Source organism: Leiobunum rupestre, chromosome 1 (genome assembly GCF_980474605.1).
Source record: "Leiobunum rupestre chromosome 1, qqLeiRupe1.1.hap1, whole genome shotgun sequence".
Lineage (NCBI taxonomy): Eukaryota > Metazoa > Arthropoda > Arachnida > Opiliones > Sclerosomatidae > Leiobunum > Leiobunum rupestre.
The window spans coordinates 57,791,840-57,813,230 of NC_143384.1; the positions used below are offsets into that span (position 1 = coordinate 57,791,840).

A 21,391-nucleotide genomic window follows, 5' to 3' on the forward strand; every position below is an offset into this window, starting at 1 on the left:
AGTAAATTATTTCGCGAACATTTTCAACTCGAAATAACGTAAAATAACACCTGTTGTGGAAGTGGTTGTAATTTCAGAAAGCAGAGTAAAACAACTATCTCAGTACTTCTGTTTTTCTTCACATTTACCTTGAAGCAAACCTCGGAAAGTTTGAAGCTACAGCCATGCTTACTCAGATACATCCGAAAGAGGGCGCGTCGACGAAATTACTGCTTTTAAAAGTTTTTTATTAATATAGCCTAAGCCTTACTAAGTTTCGATCAGCTTCGCTAATCATCTTCAGAGACAATGAAACTCAAAACTCCGTCAACCCTACATGAAAAACTCGGTCGGTCGTCTTTAGAAACAAGTTGGCAAGCCAAAATATACCTCTCCTCGGAAAAGTTTCTAATTTTCAATGTAGTGTAACATGTATCCGTGGTTCTGTGGTAGAACGCTCACTTGTCGTGCAGGAGGGTTTGGGTTCGCATCCCGCCCAATACTAACGCAAATTAATAAATATTTAAACTACACCCAATGACAACAAAATGGGGGCGCTTTTGGAAAAACATTTTCCCTAATTCTAAGAAACTGCGTACGCAGCGATTACCCTTCGCTCCGAAAATGCGAACGCGTTCTCTGCCCAGAAACACACCCCCACACCCACACAGACACACCCACAGACACCCATACAGACACGGTGATTGTATAACCCCCTCCTAGGGGACGTAGTCCCCTCGCAGAGGTATAAACATGGTTATAAAAGTATAACAAACTTCAAAATTAAAACAATTATAATTTTTTATAAATACATCGAGGTCTAACATTTAAGCGGCAATAAAAAAACTTGTCGAAGTGAGAAAAAATGGTCAAAAACGCCATCAACCGAAAATAATATTTGCACTTTAATGATATTTATTATTAATATTTTTGAAAAACTAAAGATAAATGTTTTTGAAAAAATTATTCAACACAATAAAAAAATATTTAAAACAAAATATATACAAATTTAACTAAGTATTTTATTTCAAAAACAAATAGAATTGCTAACGAACTAACATTTCTAATTTTATGTAAAAGTTAAGCACGTACACAAAGCGCAGCATCCACAAAACATATGTTAAAGTTATGCATGTACACAACGGGGGGAAAGAAACGCCATTCCACGCTTAGTACCCCCCCCCCTTACGCGATGCCTATCACCGCGCGAGTGCGATACCTAACTACTATTATCGTTTGCGCTTAGCGATAGAGCAGATGTAGAACGTTGACGCGTTTAATCTACATTCAGTCCACTCGTACTTCGCTTTATCTTGATCTCCCAGTCCAAATCGCCGACTTTGAAGGAGAGGGCGTCATATTCGCTTTGGCTTTATTCACGTTCAGTTGAAACTGTTATTTCCTAGTTGACATGGAAAATACAAGTTCCTCTCAGAGCATCTTTGAGAAAGTAATAACTGACACCCTCGACGAACAGAAGGAAAAGTTGGCTGAGTTAAGTTTGAAAATCTGGAATAAACCGGAACTAAAGTTCGAAGAACATTTTGCCCACGATGTACTGACGCAGTTTTTGGAGTTAAATGGATTCTCCGTGGAACGAAAGTATATTTTGGAAACTGCATTCCGGGCTGAATACGAAAGAAAATCCATTGGTAGGAATAAAAGTTTGACAATTTGATTTATTTATACAATATAAGGGTATATAACCGACATTGATAACTATTAATTATTACGATAAAAACCTTGTGTTTTCATTGTAAGCATCATTAAACATTGATATTCCTTGAACCTTAATTAACCATTCATGAGTCGTTTAACGGTTTAGTTTCGTTAGAATCCTGATAGCCATTATTATAAGTGTTTTCCTCAAGTCGGTTAATCTTTGTACCGCAAAAAATTTACAGACGTGGTCACGTGGATTCTCTAACCCCATAGATGAACCCGTTCTTCGTCTATACTAACACAATCAAAAGCTCTTATTACGCCATTGAAATCTATGGGATTTAGAAGAATGCCATTAGCAGTGGAAATTTATCTTAAATAATTGTTTTTACACGTTTGACTCTCTAAATGAATATGTGATACCAATTTTAAGAACAGTGGTGGATTCGGTTATCATTTGAAATGATTATATCCATTTATGGTACTGTTATATGTACGGTACCTTTATTACACTGTTACATATTTTTTATTTATAAATTCAATTAAAGATAGAATTGTAATATAATTTCTTTAGAATTAATATGAAATCGTATAATACTCGTTAAAGGTACGGGCATTGTTGGTGCATGTTTGGTACCTTGATTACACCAAAGACAATATGGACCTCGTACCCTAGATTTGAAACCACTCTCAATAGCTTTTTCCCATATCAGCTCCATAGTTTTCATGGTAATAAACTGTAGATAGCGCCCTTAAGCAACTTATGGAATCAAATTTTTCGGAGGTCACGTGCGTTAAAATTTTCACAGCAAAATCGTCCTTCGGAAACATCGCTGAATTCGAATCTAGGGTACGGAGTTGTATATTATAATAATAATAATAATAATAATAATCAGCTAGGCTAATACCCAAGGCACCACCTTAGGCCTAAGTCATCATGCGACTTTTAAAGCCCTTAAATCAGGTGGCCGGGTTACAATGCGTAGGAGGGTGGTGGCAAGCCCTGCATGCCACGAGATCGAGCCAACAGCTCCCTACACTAACTATTACCGTTAACCTAGACAAGTTTTTATGGAAGGGGAAACCGAAGAACTCGGGTGAAAACCCCTTAAACCAGTGGGGAGAGAACTTGCAAACTCAACGCAGAAGGAGTTGTTCCGAGTTTTCACCCAGTGCCACAAGCTGGGATCGAACCCGGCTCCTCTTGCTGCGAGGCTAAAGTGCTAACCACTCCGCCACCCCACTAGACTATGATACATATTATTTTATATTAAATTCATTGAAACAGGGTCGGAGAATACAATATCTGGAGTAGTAATGTGTGAATATGACGCACTCCCACTCATGGGTCACGCTTGTGGTCACAATTTGATTGCTGAAGTTGGAATTGCTTGCAGTATTGCTGTGAAATCCGCAATGGAAAAGCATAATATTTCCGGAAAGGTAACCTTTTATAAAGCAAGTGGCGGCTTTGGTGTAGTGCCTAGTAATTTTCGGCGGATTCTACTACCTAGTGTATTAGGTCCGTTTGTTGGAGGTTATCAAGGCTTACGCACGGGGACTAAATATCTTTAGCGTAAAATGTCAATATTCAATTATAAAAACATCTTTTCGACTGACCAAAAATAAGTGAAATTATGGAAAGGTATAAACCTGCATTATGGTTATTCACAGAGATAGAAGTAGATTAAGTATTGTTAAAGAGTTACAAGTAATTATTTCTAAGAAATCGCCAAAACTTGTCCTCGTTAGATAAAATGATAATATTTCGCACTGCGTCTACGATATGAGGAGATACATAACGAGCTCTTTTCGGTGTAATACGGAAAAGCATTTAAAGGGTATTGTTTGGAGGCGCCACTTGCTATTTAGTTTTAAAATGTAGACAGACTTGGAAACTGCGCTAATGATGATGTTTGTGTGTTTCAGCTGATCGTGCTGGGAACTCCTGGCGAAGAAAGAGGCGGAGGCAAAATTTACCTCATCAATGGCGGCGCTTTTAAAAATCTAGATTTCGCCCTGATGGCTCATCCGGGAGTTCTCGATAATTCTGGGCCTCAGTACAGCGCCGCTTTGGAGGTAGTATATCTAATAACCAAAGTAACATAGGAACAAAAAGCGTGACAATGAGCAAAAATTATAATGGAACTGGTTTATTTGAGTTATTAGACAAGTTAAATAAGAACCAGAGAATGTGTAGGCGGAACGTGAAGGAGGTGCAAGCTGTACACACCAAGGTACGGCTATATTCCTACAAGTTCCCCCGTTCTCGTATTCAGGAGATGGCTTCGCCTTTCTATTGCGCAATCGAGGTTTATTTTTAAATATGTCCATAGCGAAATATACTACTTCTAAAGATATGATACTCAGTTCCGTTGTTTGTCCAAATTGGAGCAGGGCGAGTGTGTCATTGGGGAAAAAAGATTTGATATGAAAATTACCATTAAAACATAACTTCAAGCCAAAACGGCAAGGACCATAAAATAATGAAAAGTAGCTTGTAGGTCCAGGCTTAGTGATTTAAAACTTTTTATAGTTTAATCTTAGACCAAGAAACCGAGGGACGTCTCGCTCATAGCATACCCAACGCTTTATTTTTCGGCGGGGCTTTGTTGCGGCTGCGGTAGGGAGAGGGGGGTTAGGTGATACAGATAGTCAATAGGCTATCCATGAGATATAAAAATAACGTTTTTTAAAGATCTTGAAAAAAAAATAATCAGCTAAGAGTTACATATCTTTAAATTTTTTATATTTTTTTAAATATTTTAGGGACACAAATATTAAATTTAACATACCAGAAATTTTGGTTTTTGGAGCCCTGCTGTTGCAGGCCACGTACTGACAGATTGTAGGGCTGTGTCCGTGTCTTAAATAGCCAATAAAAATTGACTCACCTTCGCTACTAGCGACACAGCGCGAGATAAATAGGAAATAGGCAGCCGCAACGAAGCTTCGAGCGCGAAATATCTACCGTGCGACGTCCCTGTGTTTCTTGGTCTAAGGTTTAATTGAAGTGTTAATTGCGTTGGTTTCGGCGATGTACTTACTAACTTTCCAATAGGAAAGTGTTTATTTCTTATGGCTCTGATTAAGATAATATTTAAGGGAAATTACTATGTTGAGATGATTCGCGAGCATCAAGATCGGACCGAAGTGAGCTCCAATCACGTCGCTAGGGAACTTATGAGAAACTGGTCTGATATAAGTTAAAAGGGGGAAACATCTTATTGTTAGAGTGTGATGGAGATTGGGAGGAACGCAAAAATCAATTTAACAAAGTAATTATCCCTAAGTATCAATAAATATATACTTGATGCAATTTATATTTCTATTTCTTTCGTATTAGATCGGAGCTCATTTTCATGGAAAGGAATCCCACGCCGGCTTGGCACCTTGGGATGGCATTAACGCTTTAGACGCGTCAGTAGCCTGTTACAACAATATTAGTTTGCTAAGGCAACAACTTACTTCTGATTCTAGGATTAACAGTAGGTTTATTTGTTCTCAATTGAAAAGCTCGCAGCAAATACTAAGAATGATTGTCAGTGCCTTTTTTCAATAGTAAGACGTGATCAGAAACTTATAATAGACCTCCTTCGGGGGGAAGTATGGAAGTTCGTAAGCCCAAAAATTTCGAACCAGAGTTTCACCATAAACTATAAACGTTGGGCTTTGAAAATAAGATTAAGAGCAAATATATAGTAGTCGAAAAGACAGTGCTTTTCTTTCGCCTCAATGGTGACATCTACCGTTATTAATTTTAGTTTTAGCTATTTTTGGTCTAATGGACTGGTGCAGGTTCCAATCCATGGAAGAACTCAATATTTTTAAGCAAAATTTTCACTAGAGAAATCTGGAATTCATAACTTTAAACCACCTTAAAATGTACATGTACATAATGGTTATCATGTTTTTATCACAAAAGGAAATTTTTTAAGTAATTTTTAAAACAAAAATTATAGGTTTCAGACTTGTCAGCGCCAGGATTTGAACTCACGACTGTTTGACCTTCTCCACTCGACAAAATATATATTAGGATCCACAAAAATTAGAAGTAATCCACCCTAGTGAAACTATTACTACTGAAGGGGTTTACTATAGACTTCTGACGTGATGCTGTGGTCAAAACCGAAACAGTTACATTCACAAAAAATTAATAATATTTCTCTCAGGCCCTCAACCAAGTTAATGCACTTGTAGTTTCGACAATAACTGGTGGATTTACCGGGAGTCGGTGTCCAGCTCTTGTAATCCATAAGTTCGGTGGCACACAGGGATATGTTACGTGTGATAAAATAGTCCTATCTCAACCTCTGACTTGGCTCAGGTAGAGGCAGGAAACTGGGTTTCGCCTCAGCTAAAGGAGAGGTTCCAGTCGTCTTTGTCGGTTCGATGGAATTGGTTTTCAGATGTTTTGCGGCAGGTATCCGTATGAGGCGCTGTGTCTCAGGCTTCCCGGTCTTTTGGAACAACACTGAGGCTCCGCTGCCAGCTGTGCTCGGTTGCATTGGGTCCCAGTGGGTCCTTTTCCCGCCTTTTAGTGCCTTTTCTGAAGGGCTAGTGGCCCTCTACCTAAGTAGGGAGAGTGTCGGCACAGAATTTTCACTCTTAGTATTGCTACTCTGTGCTATCTTTGGTAGTTCAATATGTCCCTTCACTTTTTTTGGGATAGTAAGAACCCTTGGGGTATGCGATAAATCTTTGTCATATGACCATAATCTGGTAGGATAGCCCACCATTTGGCTAACGTAGTTGTAAATAGATACTAAAGTTGCAGTTGTATCTTGACCAAGGCGGAATAATTCGAGTTGGTGGTGGTCTTTGCCACTGGAAAATATTAGACAAACGCCTCCATCATTATCACCACGACAAAGCAAACTGACTGATTTTCTTATACGGAGATGCGTAACATCCCTTCCACAACCAGATTTCACTGCGAAACCGCTTATAGATTTCTCAGAGACAAGAAATTTTGAAGGAAGTACGTTTACCCTTAACTAAGGTTTAAGCGTTATATTGCGTATCGTCGTACGCTTTACCACCAAAGTGACAAAAACTAGTTTTTCTGGAAAAATAATTTATTTGGCTAAGTTATGTGGTTGTATTTTGATACTTTACAATACCGACATTCTGGAAAAAGTTACGACACGTAGTAGATTGACTCCCTATTGGTTAAATTTAGTTGGTATGTTTTTTGCTACACGCGTTAACAAAATAGCTGTCATTTTAATAGGCTGCGGATAATCCTTACAGATTCAGGTCATGTGACCAAATGTTTTCCATCAAAATAGTTGAAACTAAAAGCACATCGAAATAAGGACAGGGGAAGACAAGTTAAAGTTTATAATTTAAGAAAATTACGATTTTAAATTTAATTATATTTATTTTTGTTAGTTGCAATTCGTGACTGCGGCCATGGCTTGAACGTTATAGCCAAAGATTCAAAGGTGCAGTTTCTGATAAGAACAGCGTTAACTGCCGACATTGAGAAACTGAAAAAGAGAGTTTTAAACTGCGTTGAAAGTGCAGCCATTGCCACTGGATGCGAATCGACCACTGAGATCAACGAATATCACTTTTACAAGCATATTATCCACAATTCAGTAATTGAAGGTCGTTACGCAGCGCATGGCCGAGATAATGGTAAGTTTTACTTTTTAGATATTATGATTTTCATACATTTGTTCAAGCCAAAATGTCGAACCGTATTGACTATTCCACCTAGAATTAATGTAGAATTCGTCGTAATGATAACATGGTCTAAGGAATTTAGAGCTCTTCAAATCGTTACGGGGTTCCAAACTTTAACGTGAGCTTTCAGAATGATTCAGTTGATTACAATTTGTTTCTTTATACGGGGTGTTTCAAAATATTTAAGGAGTTGTAGGGTGTGAGTTGAGGAGCATGCCTGATTTTTTTCCATTTTCCTACGATGAGTTAAAATAACGCCAGAGAGCTTCAAAGTGTGGCCTACTAGCCCCTGGAAGTAGGCTGCAACAAGTGCAAAACCAAGCAGCAGGAAATTGCGAATATTGAGTTTTTTGGGTTCATGTGATAGTTAAAAAAGTAATTTGTAAACAAATCGAGGTAACCAGCGTAAAAAAGTAAACTTAAACAGTATTTAAAGTCCCAGCTGTTTGGTTTTGCACTTGGTGCATCCTACTTCCAGGGGCTAGTAGGCCGTGCATTGAAGCTCTCTGGCACTCTTTTAACTCATCGTAGGAAAATGGGGATAAAACAGGCATACTTCTCAACTCACCCCCTACAACTCCTTAAAATTTTGCATAATCTTTTCAAACACCCTTTATAATCTAAGCTGTAAAGTTATTCTAAAGGTATTATCTTTAGAAAACTGATCTTAAGGTATTACATATATATTTTATAGTTCACCTTGGAATAGGTGGGTTTACTGATGTATAACTGGGTAGTAAGTCACAGGGGCAGGGAGATGTTAGGATTTTGTTTTTATTTTCAGAAGTTCTTGAGGTGGCGCCACTAGTACATTTTCGCTACAATTTAGGAACTATTGGCTAGAGGATAGCGCCGCCGATCAAACGCCGCCGCCGCCGATTATTTAGATAACGCCGAAACGCCGCCGCCGAGGCCGAAACATTTTTATTTCGCCGCCGAATTAATTTCCATTATTAAAGTATAATAATTACGTTTTTAGATCTAAACTACATAGATTTTTCTTTTGGTAGTGCTACGATTCCTAGGCTGTTGGGTGCACCGTACTAGCGTTATAAAATAAAAATAATTAATAATTTCCAAAAGATCTGGCACCACTGCACCGCGCGCACCAAGATTTTCTGCAGCAGATAGCTGGGATAGGAGAGAGAGAAACGAAAACGGCTTTGGAGTTGCCTCGCCTCGTATTTTGTAATAAGTACAGAAACGTATCAGCTTCATTGGCTGCATTCAGCAATAACTATTCTATTACATTTTAAAAATTCCTTTGATACAAAGATAAAATAATTTGCGATAATAGACTTAAATGCGCGGGGAAAAAACCGGATTTGGGGGATGAAATTTCTGCGGTAGAGGGCTGGCTCGTTGGTTGTCTGTACGATAATGGCGGCGCCCAGCAAAAGTTTCTAAAAAGAGTGTATAGATAATAATACTAGTGAAATGGTAGTAAATTAGTACAGTATTGTTATTACTAGCGTAAATGTTTTAGTTTAATAGTATCATATGTGACATAGTTACTCATAAGTGTGCCTCTGTTTAACATATCTGTATTAAAAATTTAAATGATACCTTGTTTCACAGCCACCAAAGACTATATAAAGCTACGCGTAACTTTATATAGTCTTTGACAGCCACCAAAGAAAATACAGCACTAACGTCGCGTAAAACTGTTTTTAACTTCCTTCCCCCCCTACGCGAGAACTAGTTTTGATGACGATAAAACCGTCATCGACTGGGAATTGACGTCAATAACGTCATATCCTTGCAACAAGGTATCATTATGAAAAAAATCTTTCAGGCACACTTATGATTAAATAAGTTACCAAAGTTACCTCTTCTTTGTTTTGGAAACAAGTGGTTCCTATTTTAATAAAATACATTCTATTAAACATTTTTTTAAATGTGTTTAACAATTTAAGTTCTAGCGGTCTATTAAAAGGCTGGCGCTATTTCTGAGGGGGGGGGGGGCATTTTTTCCCCTTAGGCGCCGCCGCCGCCGATTTTTTTCAACGCCGCCGATTATTCTCTGAAAATCGGCGCGCCACGCCGCCGCCGAACTAATTATCGTTCCCGCCGCCGCCGTTGAAAATTGGTTCGGCGCTATGCTCTACTATTGGCGCCATCTCTCGATTGAAAGAAGCTAAAAAAATCCGAGTTTTTCCTTACCCCTGTAAAGCAAACTCGGCGTCTAACAAGCTGTAAACCGACCTATAGTTAGCTCTAGGATCAAATGATACATTTGACTGATTTGATTTTTTTGTGGGATGGAGCTTACTCTTTTAGCATGAGTGTGATTAGGAGAAACGTGAAAAATAATTTCAAAATAATTATCATTAAGTTGAAATTAATGCCGCTCCACCACCATCCATAATTCAAATGAAACTATTTTTTTTTATTTCGTTTCAGGTGTGAATTTTCCAGCGAATATAAAAAGAGGAGCAGCTAGCGATTGTGGTAATGTTTCTCACGTCTTGCCAACATTGCACCCAATCTTCCGAATTGGCACTGAAAGTAACACTCACACGGCACCGTTCGCTACAGCCGCAAGCTCTCCCGTCGCTCAACCATTCGCCATCAGAACCGCCAAAATTCTGGCACTGACGTTTATGGATTTCTTAACTGACCCGAAACTAGTTCACCTTGCCAAAGAAGAATTTCTGGATGCATCTAAACAACAATAGAGTGACAATACATACTACGGACACCATTTAAAATAACAGAGCTATTTGATGTTATGACAGACTGTTAATATTTAACATGTTAATTGATATACCTTTTTCACACACGTACCAGGCACATACGACAAACAGATAGAAAAGAACTGTAATACTCTATACTGAATTTGATAAAACCGGTCATTTAAATGATTTTGTCTTTTTAGGAAAGATCAGTATTGATACTCGATTATTGAATACTGTATGTAAGCAACTCATGTATATTATCCTCTAAATGTATTTTTCTCTTGTATGAAGACCACCGAGAAAAACAGCCATTTCTATTAACTATATTTTATTAGAAAAACCAACTATTTTCTATGAAATTTTATAGATGTTACTATTAATATTTTTCTTTGAAAAAATAATCTTTGCATCTTAGAAAAATAAACTCGTCTCTAACGAGAAAACCAAATAAATATCTCCAATGTTAAAAAAATGTATTAGAAGAAAAACTACAAGCTCAAATTGTTTTACTCTTAACAGAACCACAGAAATTGACATAACTTACGCCGATATTGACGTTTTTGTAACAAAATATCATGACAAAGGTATCAGAAAGGAGGTACTTTTGTAAACTAACAGAGCTGAAAATTACTGAAGAAAATGTATCTGTTCCAGTTCCGGATTTAGCCAAATAGAAGCCCAGAACTGCGAGATCCTTCAAGCTCCTTGAATTGTCTTTGGTTGAATGACGAGGTAGGGCCTGCCATTCAGCAAGTACGCCATCGAGAGTGCAAAAGTTGTGTGTACTATTTTCAAAAGGTACGTAGTCGCCGCCCCGTTACTCTGGAACCATTTGTTATAAAATGGTCAATCGTTAGTGGGTTCTACCCTCATTAGTCCAATATAACTTTCGGCAATCGGGGGCACAGAGGCTGGTCATTACCACTTTTGTGTGATTTTTCAATTTTGACCAGTATCAACGCCGTACTGGGCATAACTCTTCCAGCATTACCGTTAAATAAGTTAATGGTACGTCAGTCAATAGACCATTATAAACCCTCGATAGGCCAATAATAATTTCGGTGACGAGAGGGGACATGTGAACAGTACTCCTTTTCAACGTCAGTTTTAATTATTTTTCTATTATACATTACTCTCTGGCCGATAGGGATAAAAGGGAAGCTCCACTTTCGTGGCTTATTAATCTTACGTGTTTAACACCATTACACTAATATTGGATTTCACAGCGTATTTGAACTATTTGTTCCATAGGAGATTAAAGACTCTAACCGGATGGCTGTAATGATGGGTTACATTTTGTCCTTTTCTTAATGGACTAATACATTGTGGAGATATTTCTGATTTTGGTTAAAATTATTTTTAGGTTTTTATAATGAACACCGTGATTGAAATATTGTTCATAATTATTAGACGTTGCAAAATAGCGTTAGACTTTTCTTTATGATAAAATTACTGGTTGGTTCTTAATGTTTAGGATGATAATTATTTTAAACAACAGAGTGATTGAGATAAGGTTTTAATATACAGGGTTGTTTAGAAAACGCAAATTGTTGATAAAATTACTCTTAGCTTATTAAGATAATGTACAAGTTGGTTGAAATTTTTTTCATATTTAAAGTTGATATACAAGATATAATTAATACCTCTGTTAGATTGTGTGTACTCAAATGTCCGTGACATCCTATCTTTCTGACTTTTGGGATATTTTTGTGCCTGTTGACTTCGGTATTTTGGACTCTAGCCGGTGGGTTTGACAGTTTTTAGAGGATGTGTTTAGCCTATGTTTTTGAATTTACTTAGTTCTTAAGAATTTTCATGTAGAGATTTAACCAAAAAGAACGGAAGGTAACTGGCCAAAATAATTAAAGGAATTGAAATGAATTTAGTAACGAAAGTAGCGTAATGATCGAGGGTTAAAATTTCCAGATACTGAATTAATCTAGTGTTATAGTGTTAGCGCTATTTCTGTGTTGCCTAGCGTTCATTATTATAGCATTGTTGAAAATATATTTAGGACGAGATCCGTCGCGAGTAGCGCGGGATTATTTTTCCATAGTCAGTTGTCTTTTGCGCAACGTCTCGGCTAGTAGCAACTAACACAGCACCCCACACAAGGAGAACGCAACCCATCAAAAGTCCTGGATTTTCTTGTGTACATTTTTCATTGGTTAGACGCTTTAGCATATGCTGCCGTCGAAAGGGAAAATTCGGATATTGTCTTCCCCCCGCCCGTAAAACGTTCAGCGTTAAGGCTCGTGACGCTCGTCCAATGAAATTCGTACACGACCCTTCGTTAGCGTGTTTAAAGGCTAGCTGCGTTCTCCTTGTGTTTGTTGCTCCTAGGTCTCGGTAACATGTATCGTTGTTGTATTTTAAACGGAATATTAAACCATTTAAAATCTTAACCGCGTCGGACAATTAATAGTGGTAGTGATCGCTTGATAATAGGAGCAACGAAGAGGCTACTCTTACACGTCAGAAGTTGGATTAATATCCAAAATCGCCGAAAGAAATTGGTTAAGATTGGGAGTTTTGAAAGAAAACGAAATGCCTAAAAAGATATTTTTAAAACGTCGCGAGTGAGAAATATATTTCAAAAGCGAGATCCATTTCAAAAGTCATCGCGCGACGCAACAAAAAATATATAAGAACTTTCGTCGAATTTAATTGATGGAAGATGATAACTCGGAGAACTGTTTAACTTTAGAAGAAGCTCAAGATTACGCGATTCTCGATCCGCGAAATGCAACATTTGTAGGAATAACGCCATAACCGAGGGTCAAGATTTAAACGCCGAATTACAACCGTTAGCAGTTTCCATCGACTCGGAAGCTGCGAATCACGAAAATTCCAACGAAAATCTCGAACCTTACAACGACACCCTAAGCGAAAACGATAATCACTATCACTCAGTGAATCTCGACGAACAAATGAATAGAGCAGAGAACGAAAGCGACAATGATTCAGTCACCAGTCATAAAGGAGCCGGAGAGCGGGAACCTGGATTGTTTCTCTTCAAAGATTTTGAGAACGCTATCAAATTAGCGATTAGTACCGCCATCGAGCAGACGTAAGCTGCTGCTGGAGGACACGCAAACGCAAACGTCGTTATGAGTAGCAAGGACGCCAGCCAACTGATACCTCACCAAACTATAAATTAATGGATTAAAAAGATCGACGAAGCAGCCTCAGCTTATGGATGGTCTGAGCGTTTGGTCATCAACATGGCGATTCCAAAGCTCAAAGATACCGCTAAAGTATGGTATGAAAGTCAAAACACTGTAGTACATACTTGGAACGAATGGAAGACATTACTCGTTGAATGGTTTCCACCGTTTAAAAGCTCTCAAAAATTGTACTGTGAAATGGAGCAAACAGGGTTGCCATAGAACCAACCATACCGGTTTTAGCCACCTGGTTAAATCTGGTTATAGACACTTGAAAAATACAGATTTTTTTGGCTTTAAAAATAAATTACAATATAAATATTTTAGTAAATTAATAGTTTTAATTTGAAATTTAGTTCTTTTTTTGTTTCATATTTAGAAACCGGTTTAATTTTACCAGTTTTTTGGTAGGTTTAAAGTTCTAAAATACGCTGCCTCCCTTCTGTCGGTGCGTCATACACAAAAACTAAGGGGAATTTCCCGAGGAAATCAAAAGAATTCAGTTTCTTTATATAGTTATTTCGCTTTATTTGTTTAGTTTCTTATTTACGACAATAACTGCAGACAATTTGTACTTACATAAGTAGAAGGTACTGTTTATATTTTAGTCGGTTATAACCGAAAAAAAAAAACGTTTATAGCCAATTAAAACCCCTGGTCTGAATTTATTCAAAAAAGCCGGTTATTTATCCAGCCCTGGGAGCAAAGAACTCGTCGTCAAGGGGAATCCATTGAAGTCTATTACAGAGGTGGGCAAAAGATGTGAGTGTTCCTAAATTTATAATATCGCGTAAAGATTAAGATAACAAATATTATCCTTATCACATTAGCTCAAAAAGTAAGCAAACCAAAATATATTTTACTTAGCTTGCTAACAGCGAAAACTGGAAAAATCCTAAAAGTTCACGTGAACATGAGTAGTCGATTTTTAAGAGAGTGTCTTCAATGCAAGCGAGAGCCATGTCGCTTTGGGGCTGTTCGCTCTCGTTAGAAAGAGTGTGTTCTCTCAAATAGCCTCAGCTTCGCCGAGCGAGCTTAGTGCGAGCGGAGGACTTCTATTTTATCATTTAGCGCTTTCCGCGCCGAGAGTGGTCTATTCCGATCATTTCGACGTGGCGTTCACAAGCTACCTCTTTCGAACGGCGAGCGTTTTTCGCGAAAAGAGGGAAATGTTGTTCTCTCCTATATTGTTCTCCGAGTTGGATTATGTCACTACGGATTAAATCGGCGTCAGGTTCGCGTGCAGCTGCGGACGTCACGGCGAACAAATTTACTTCTCACGGCTACATAGTGTAGACGAGATAAACGTTTAAACAGCAGAATAAAGCATAACCAACAATTATAACGAACCAATTAGTGGTTAGCTTTGAATTTGCTATCCTCGCTAGTTTATTTTGGTGTCCTTAAATATATATCAAACGGAAAATGGGACACTCTTCAATCTTGTCATCTTCATACCTTAAATTACCTCTTTAGGGCTGGAAATACGTTAGGACAGATTGTGAGAGATCTTTAATAGAATTTCAAGCTTTATTTTTTAACGTACATCTACTAACTACTGATCAGCTCACTTCGGGAAACGTAAGTGGTAATACCATAAGTCTATAAAATTCCATAAATTTGTCACTTTGGGGAATATTTTACTGAGAGTTAGTAACCGAGTGACGTCATCACAAAAAGCAAATCTTCCCTAATCGAGGCGCTGTCAAAGGCTACGTGTGACGCGTTAGTAAGCGGACGCAAAACGTCCACGAAGCCCGTAATGCAGTCTGCCTTGTCAGTAAAACTTTTGCACGTGAAGAATAGGAAGTTTCACACTTATGTAACAAAAATGTAATACACTTATGGTAATACCTATATCCATTTTTAGTCTCACCCCTCTTGCATTGTTAGCCTCACCAGTCTTGTAATAGAGGAATTGTTAGCCTCACACCTCTTGTTAATGAAGAATTGTTAGCCTCACTTGTTATAGAGGAATTTAAGCTGTTATTTTCACTCTTACGGTGTTCGGTGTAATTAACGATGTCGTTAGCGGTGAGCTGGCTCCAAAAGGACTTCGTTAGTGAAAAGTCGACTGCTCCTCAACGGCACTCAATAGAAATGTAATTTATACGTCCTACGATTAGTATTATTTATCTCTGTATAACTACGCCAAAGCAGCACCGTTGTTACTAATCTTAGTGTTCGGCCCCAAAAACAAAAGTTACTTTTAAGTCGGGCATTGCTCATCAACGGCACTCGATAAGAAATTTATTGAAACGTCGTTTTCCCACAAAGATCACCCGAATATTCACGAAGATCACGCGTGTTTACGCAATTAGCGAATCACGTGAATGTCTTATATTTGAACTGTGAATATAAACTCTGTTTGGGACTCCTTGGCAAGAAATTTTATGCCGGGTGAATGTTTAATGTAGGACTCTATTCTATGATGAGTACTTCCAACCGCAAATTTTGGGACTGTATTGAAATTGAGTAGTCTAATGTGATACGATTTTTTTTTCAGAGTGAATGTTCTATATCAGGCTGTGATTATTTATTATGTTTATTACTTTTTCGTGTGACTTTTTGTACAGGTTGAATGTTATATGACGGAATGTATTCTTAACAAATCAGCGGGATTGTGTGTACGGAAATGTCCGTGATATCTTGTTCATGTATATTAAGGTATATTTCGAGACATCGGCTCTCGGACTAACTCGCAACTAGGAACGTTCTTTTCTCCCTCTTTCTCACTTGTTGCCTAAAAATATTGTAAAACCAATAGGAATTGCTAATATTGATAGGAACATTTTAAATATTTCTAGAAATGTTATTTAGATTTTTTTTGGTTTAGCACCCCATATGTATTTAATAAGTCACGAGACAGCGCGGTTTGAAAGAGCAATAAAAACCTCACGGCCGGCGATAGTTCTACCGTTCGGGTTTCGCGCTAAAATTATAATTAATAGGAAGCTAGCTCGTTATTGTGGCGTATTTTGGTACAACCATGAACCACAAAGCGACTTATAAAGCGGTAGTAGAAATGATTTACTGCCATGGTAGTATCATGCTATCTAAATTACTTGGATCGTCGGTGATGGTACTGGGAACGTCGGTGATGGTACTTGGACCGTCGGTGATGGTACTTGGACCGTCGGTGATGGTACTTGGACCGTCGGTGATGGTACTTGGACCGTCGGTGATGGTACTTGGACCGTCGGTGATGGTACTGGGACCGTCGGTGATGGTACTGGGACCGTCGGTGATGGTACTGGGACTGTCGGTGATGGTACTTGGACCGTCGGTGATGGTACTGGGACCGTCGGTGATGGTACTGGGACCGTCGGTGATGGTACTGGGACTGTCGGTGATGGTACTTGGACCGTCGGTGATGGTACTGAGACTGTCGGTGATGGTTCAAGTACTTTCATCAACTATGCTGTTCGAGTTTCGCGCAGAAAATTACAGGGCATAGTTACTTTGAGGTTGTTTTCTATAATAAATAGGAAACTCGCTCGCCGGTGTGGCGTAATTTAGATAGCATGATACTACCATGGCATTTCTACTACCGCTTTATAAGTCGCTTTGTGGTTCATGGTTGTACCAAAATACGCCACAATAACGAGCTAGCTTCCTATTAATTATAATTTTAGCGCGAAACCCGAACGGTAGAACTATCGCCGGCCGTGAGGTTTTTATTGCTCTTTCAAACCGCGCTGTCTCGTGACTTATTAAATACATATGGGGTGCTAAACCAAAAAAAATCTAAATAACATTTCTAGAAATATTTAAAATGTTCCTATCAATATTAGCAATTCCTATTGGTTTTACAATATTTTTAGGCAACAAGTGAGAAAGAGGGAGAAAAGAACGTTCCTAGTTGCGAGTTAGTCCGAGAGCCGATGTCTCGAAATATACCTTAATATACATGAACAAGATATCACGGACATTTCCGTACACACAATCCCGCTGATTTGTTAAGAATACATTCCGTCATATAACATTCAACCTGTACAAAAAGTCACACGAAAAAGTAATAAACATAATAAATAATCACAGCCTGATATAGAACATTCACTCTGAAAAAAAAAATCGTATCAAATTAGACTACTCAATTTCAATACAGTCCCAAAATTTGCGGTTGGAAGTACTCATCATAGAATAGAGTCCTACATTAAACATTCACCCGGCATAAAATTTCTTGCCAAGGAGTCCCAAACAGAGTTTATATTCACAGTTCAAATATAAGACATTCACGTGATTCGCTAATTGCGTAAACACGCGTGATCTTCGTGAATATTCGGGTGATCTTTGTGGGAAAACGACGTTTCAATAAATTTCTTATCGAGTGCCGTTGATGAGCAATGCCCGACTTAAAAGTAACTTTTGTTTTTGGGGCCGAACACTAAGATTAGTAACAACGGTGCTGCTTTGGCGTAGTTATACAGAGATAAATAATACTAATCGTAGGACGTATAAATTACATTTCTATTGAGTGCCGTTGAGGAGCAGTCGACTTTTCACTAACGAAGTCCTTTTGGAGCCAGCTCACCGCTAACGACATCGTTAATTACACCGAACACCGTAAGAGTGAAAATAACAGCTTAAATTCCTCTATAACAAGTGAGGCTAACAATTCCTCATTAACAAGAGGTGTGAGGCTAACAATTCCTCTATTACAAGACTGGTGAGGCTAACAATGCAAGAGGGGTGAGACTAAAAATGGATATAGGTATTACCATAAGTGTATTATATTTTTGTTACATAAGTGTGAAACTTCCTATTCTTCACGTGCAAAAGTTTTACTGACAAGGCAGACTGCATTACGGGCTTCGTGGACGTTTTGCGTCCGCTTACTAACGCGTCACACGTAGCCTTTGACAGCGCCTCGATTAGGGAAGATTTGCTTTTCGTGATGACGTCACTCGGTTACTAACTCCCAGTAAAATATTCCCCAAAGTGACAAATTTATGGAATTTTATAGACTTATGGTATTACCACTTACGTTTCCCGAAGTGAGCTGACCAGTAGTTAGTAGATGTACGTTAAAAAATAAAGCTTGAAATTCTATTAAAGATCTCTCACAATCTGTCCTAACGTATTTCCAGCACTAAAGAGGTAATTTAAGGTATGAAGATGACAAGATTGAAGAGTGTCCCATTTTCCGTTTGATATATATTTAAGGACACCAAAATAAACTAGCGAGGATAGCAAATTCAAAGCTAACCACTAATTGGTTCGTTATAATTGTTGGTTATGCTTTATTCTGCTGTTTAAACGTTTATCTCGTCTACACTATGTAGCCGTGAGAGGTAAATTTGTTCGCCGTGACGTCCGCAGCTGCACGCGAACCTGACGCCGATTTAATCCGTAGTGACATAATCCAGCTCTGAGAACAATATAGGAGAGAACAACATTTCCCTCTGTTCGCGAACAACGCTCGCCGTTCGAAAGAGGTAGCTTGTGAACGCCACGTCGAAATGATCGTAATAGACCACTCTCGGCGCGGAAAGCGCTAAATGATAAAATAGAAGTCCTCCGCTCGCACTAAGCTTGCTCGGCGAAGCTGAGGTTATTTGAGAGAACACACTCTTTCTAACGAGAGCGAACAGCCCCAAAGCGACATGGCTCTCGCTCGCATTGAAGACACTCTCTTAAAAACGAACGGAAATTGTAGAATTTGTTGGGACAAAAAAATCCACGTGTGAATTGGCGGCGTCGTGCGCTGTTTTTAAGAGAAATGTGATAAGGCTTAGGAAACTAGACCATTTATATTATAAATTTGATTTGATACAGTTATTAGTCAAAAAAATTTACCAAACTTAATAATGATTAGAAGTAATCTCATGAAAATCAGTTAATTCTATTAAAAACCTTTAAATTATGAGCTTGAATCGATGAGTATATTCAAATAAAACGACTGTTTAAACATATCTTATAAAACATAAAGCTTAAGTCTGAAGTGCAATAAGAAACAAGTTTTGAAAACTACTTGTGCCGGAAAAGCAGAATATCACATTGTTTGTTATAGATTTCTACTGTAATAATATCCAGTTTTGAATGGGTCACAACTCATAAAAATTAAATGTGTAGAATAATTTCTAAATTTAGACTTTCAAATATATTTAAAAAACATAAATAAGTATAAGATTAAAAGTTTAGTTACCTGTGAAAATTATTGAATTGAGGATTTGAGGATTTGAGGCTAAATAAACTAATATTTAGAAGTGATTTAAAAAAAACCTTATTGTCATTTAGATAATTCAGAGCATCTTGAGCTCTCATGCGCCATTTATTTTTTTGAGTAGATGGGACGATACAGTCCGCTAACCGCTATGCGATTAATAAGCAGTGAGATACGTGTAAAGGTTACGCCAACGGGGGGATACTTGGGGCATGGCTTAGGGACAGGGTTCGGACACACGTGGTGGAAGTATTTCGACCACCCGTTGGGTGATAGATGGTCGTCCTCAAACGGCCATCCACAAACTCTGCCTCCCAGACGCTTGGGATTACAGGAGTACGCCACTACACCTAGGGCGCAATTAACCTCAATGAAATTTTTATTTCACTAGGAGTGTAGGTGAAGCAGTGGCGATGGAAATTTTACGTCTGCTAAACCCATTGAGCTGGGAATATTAATCTAGAGCCACAAGTCGAATGATAAAGTTTTCTCGTCATTATAGGTCAGACGGCACATTTGTAATTTTTAAAACTCAATGGCTAAACCTACTGCTTTGAAATTCATAGGCCGTTGAAGCCATTCATCTTTTAATTATAAGCTTTTATTTTAGATTAAATTATGGAATAGTTGAAATAATTATTTTTACCCTAATTTTTTGCCACCTGCACTCCTGCAGTGATTCCCACGCGGGCCACCTCTTCTTGATCGCTATTGCGATGGGGCCCCCAAAAGGTCGGGGCCCAGGGAAACCTGTCTGGGAAACCCCGCGTACGCTACGTCACTGGCTGAACCGTCTTTTAACCCATGCCTTAGCCAGTATGATAACTCGCGAAGATGACAAAGATTGGGACACGCATATCTCTCAAATCTAGTGGGGTATTAACAATACTCTTCACAAGGCGACCCAAAGGACGCCATTTTAACTTCTCTTCAACTTTTCGTCTAGAAATCCGAACAGCAACGTTCTCGAAGACGCCGTAAAAGAAACGTTTGACAATGAAATACCCAAACGCCGAGAAGATGCAATAGAGGCAATTCGTAAAGACCAAGAGAAGCAACGAATAACGCCCGTAGAGCCAGGAGACCTCGTGGTTGTGGAACGAACACCCCAAGCCACTAGAAACCCACGAAAGACGGCGGCAATTTACAAAAGCCTTTATGTTATTGCCGATAAATTGAAGTACGATAGGTATATAGTCGAAAATCTGCCGGAGAATCAAAGAACGCGGGAGTTTTACAGGAACGTGGCTCCCGTCGACAAGCTCAAACGATTTCTAGTCGTAGACCACTCTTTCGAGGGTTCAGGCGAGGAATCCGAAGACGAAAAGAAAGTTGCAACCGCTACTGATCAAAACGGACGCACCAGAGACATCGAAGTTATGACGCCAGAAATAGAGGACCCTGAAGAAAACCCTCTAGAAGAAGTTCAAGGTGAAGAAAATCGCCCAGTCGCTTATTGTATCACAAAAAACTCTAGTAATGTGTGTATATATTTTTTTCTTGCTAACGTAAGCCAGGAGTTTAAAAAATATATTGCATGGCCGAGTGTTAGCGCTATTTCTGTGTTGCCTATAGCGTTCATTATTATAACGCTGTTCAAAATATAATTAGCACGAGATCCGTCGCGAGTAGCGCGGGATTATTTTTCTTTGGTCAGTTGTCTTTTGCGCAACGTCTCGGTAGCACGTATCGTTGTTGTGTTAAGGTATTTTCAGAATATTAAACCATTTATAATCTTGACCGCGTCAGATAATTAATAGTCGTAGTGATCGCTTGGTAATAGGAGCAACGAAGAGGCGACTCTTATGAATTATGAATTACATGACTGACACACCTATACACTGACAAACATACAAATAGAACATACCTTGATAGATATCCCAACCACCTGGGATAAATGCATTAAAGTCGCTAGATGACTAGGGCCTAGGATGGTGTCTTTGGTATTAGCCTAGCGGATTTATATTAATATAAATTAAATCTAGGGTTGGGTCCTACGATTTGCCAGAAGTGCTAGAAAATTTAAATAAACGTATTATGATGATATT

The 21,391-nt window shown here is 38.5% G+C and overlaps 1 protein-coding gene across 2 annotated transcripts; it reads left to right on the forward strand.

The window, feature by feature from the left end:
* Positions 1–1,261: 1,261 nt before the first annotated feature.
* Positions 1,262–10,338, forward strand: LOC149963369 (xaa-Arg dipeptidase-like). Of its 2 annotated transcripts, none has more exons than XM_090180482.1 (6): positions 1,262–1,631; positions 2,930–3,084; positions 3,571–3,720; positions 4,988–5,129; positions 7,036–7,284; positions 9,736–10,338. In XM_090180482.1, the coding sequence occupies exons 1-6, from the start codon at positions 1,391–1,393 to the stop codon at positions 10,008–10,010; spliced, it is 1,212 nt and encodes a 403-aa protein (XP_090036608.1). In that variant the 5' UTR covers positions 1,262–1,390; the 3' UTR covers positions 10,011–10,338. The 2 variants fall into 2 exon arrangements, with proteins under 2 accessions (XP_090036608.1, XP_090036609.1); XM_090180483.1 differs by lacking the exon at positions 1,262–1,631 and adding an exon at positions 2,320–2,491.
* The last annotated feature ends 11,053 nt before the right edge of the window (positions 10,339–21,391 follow it).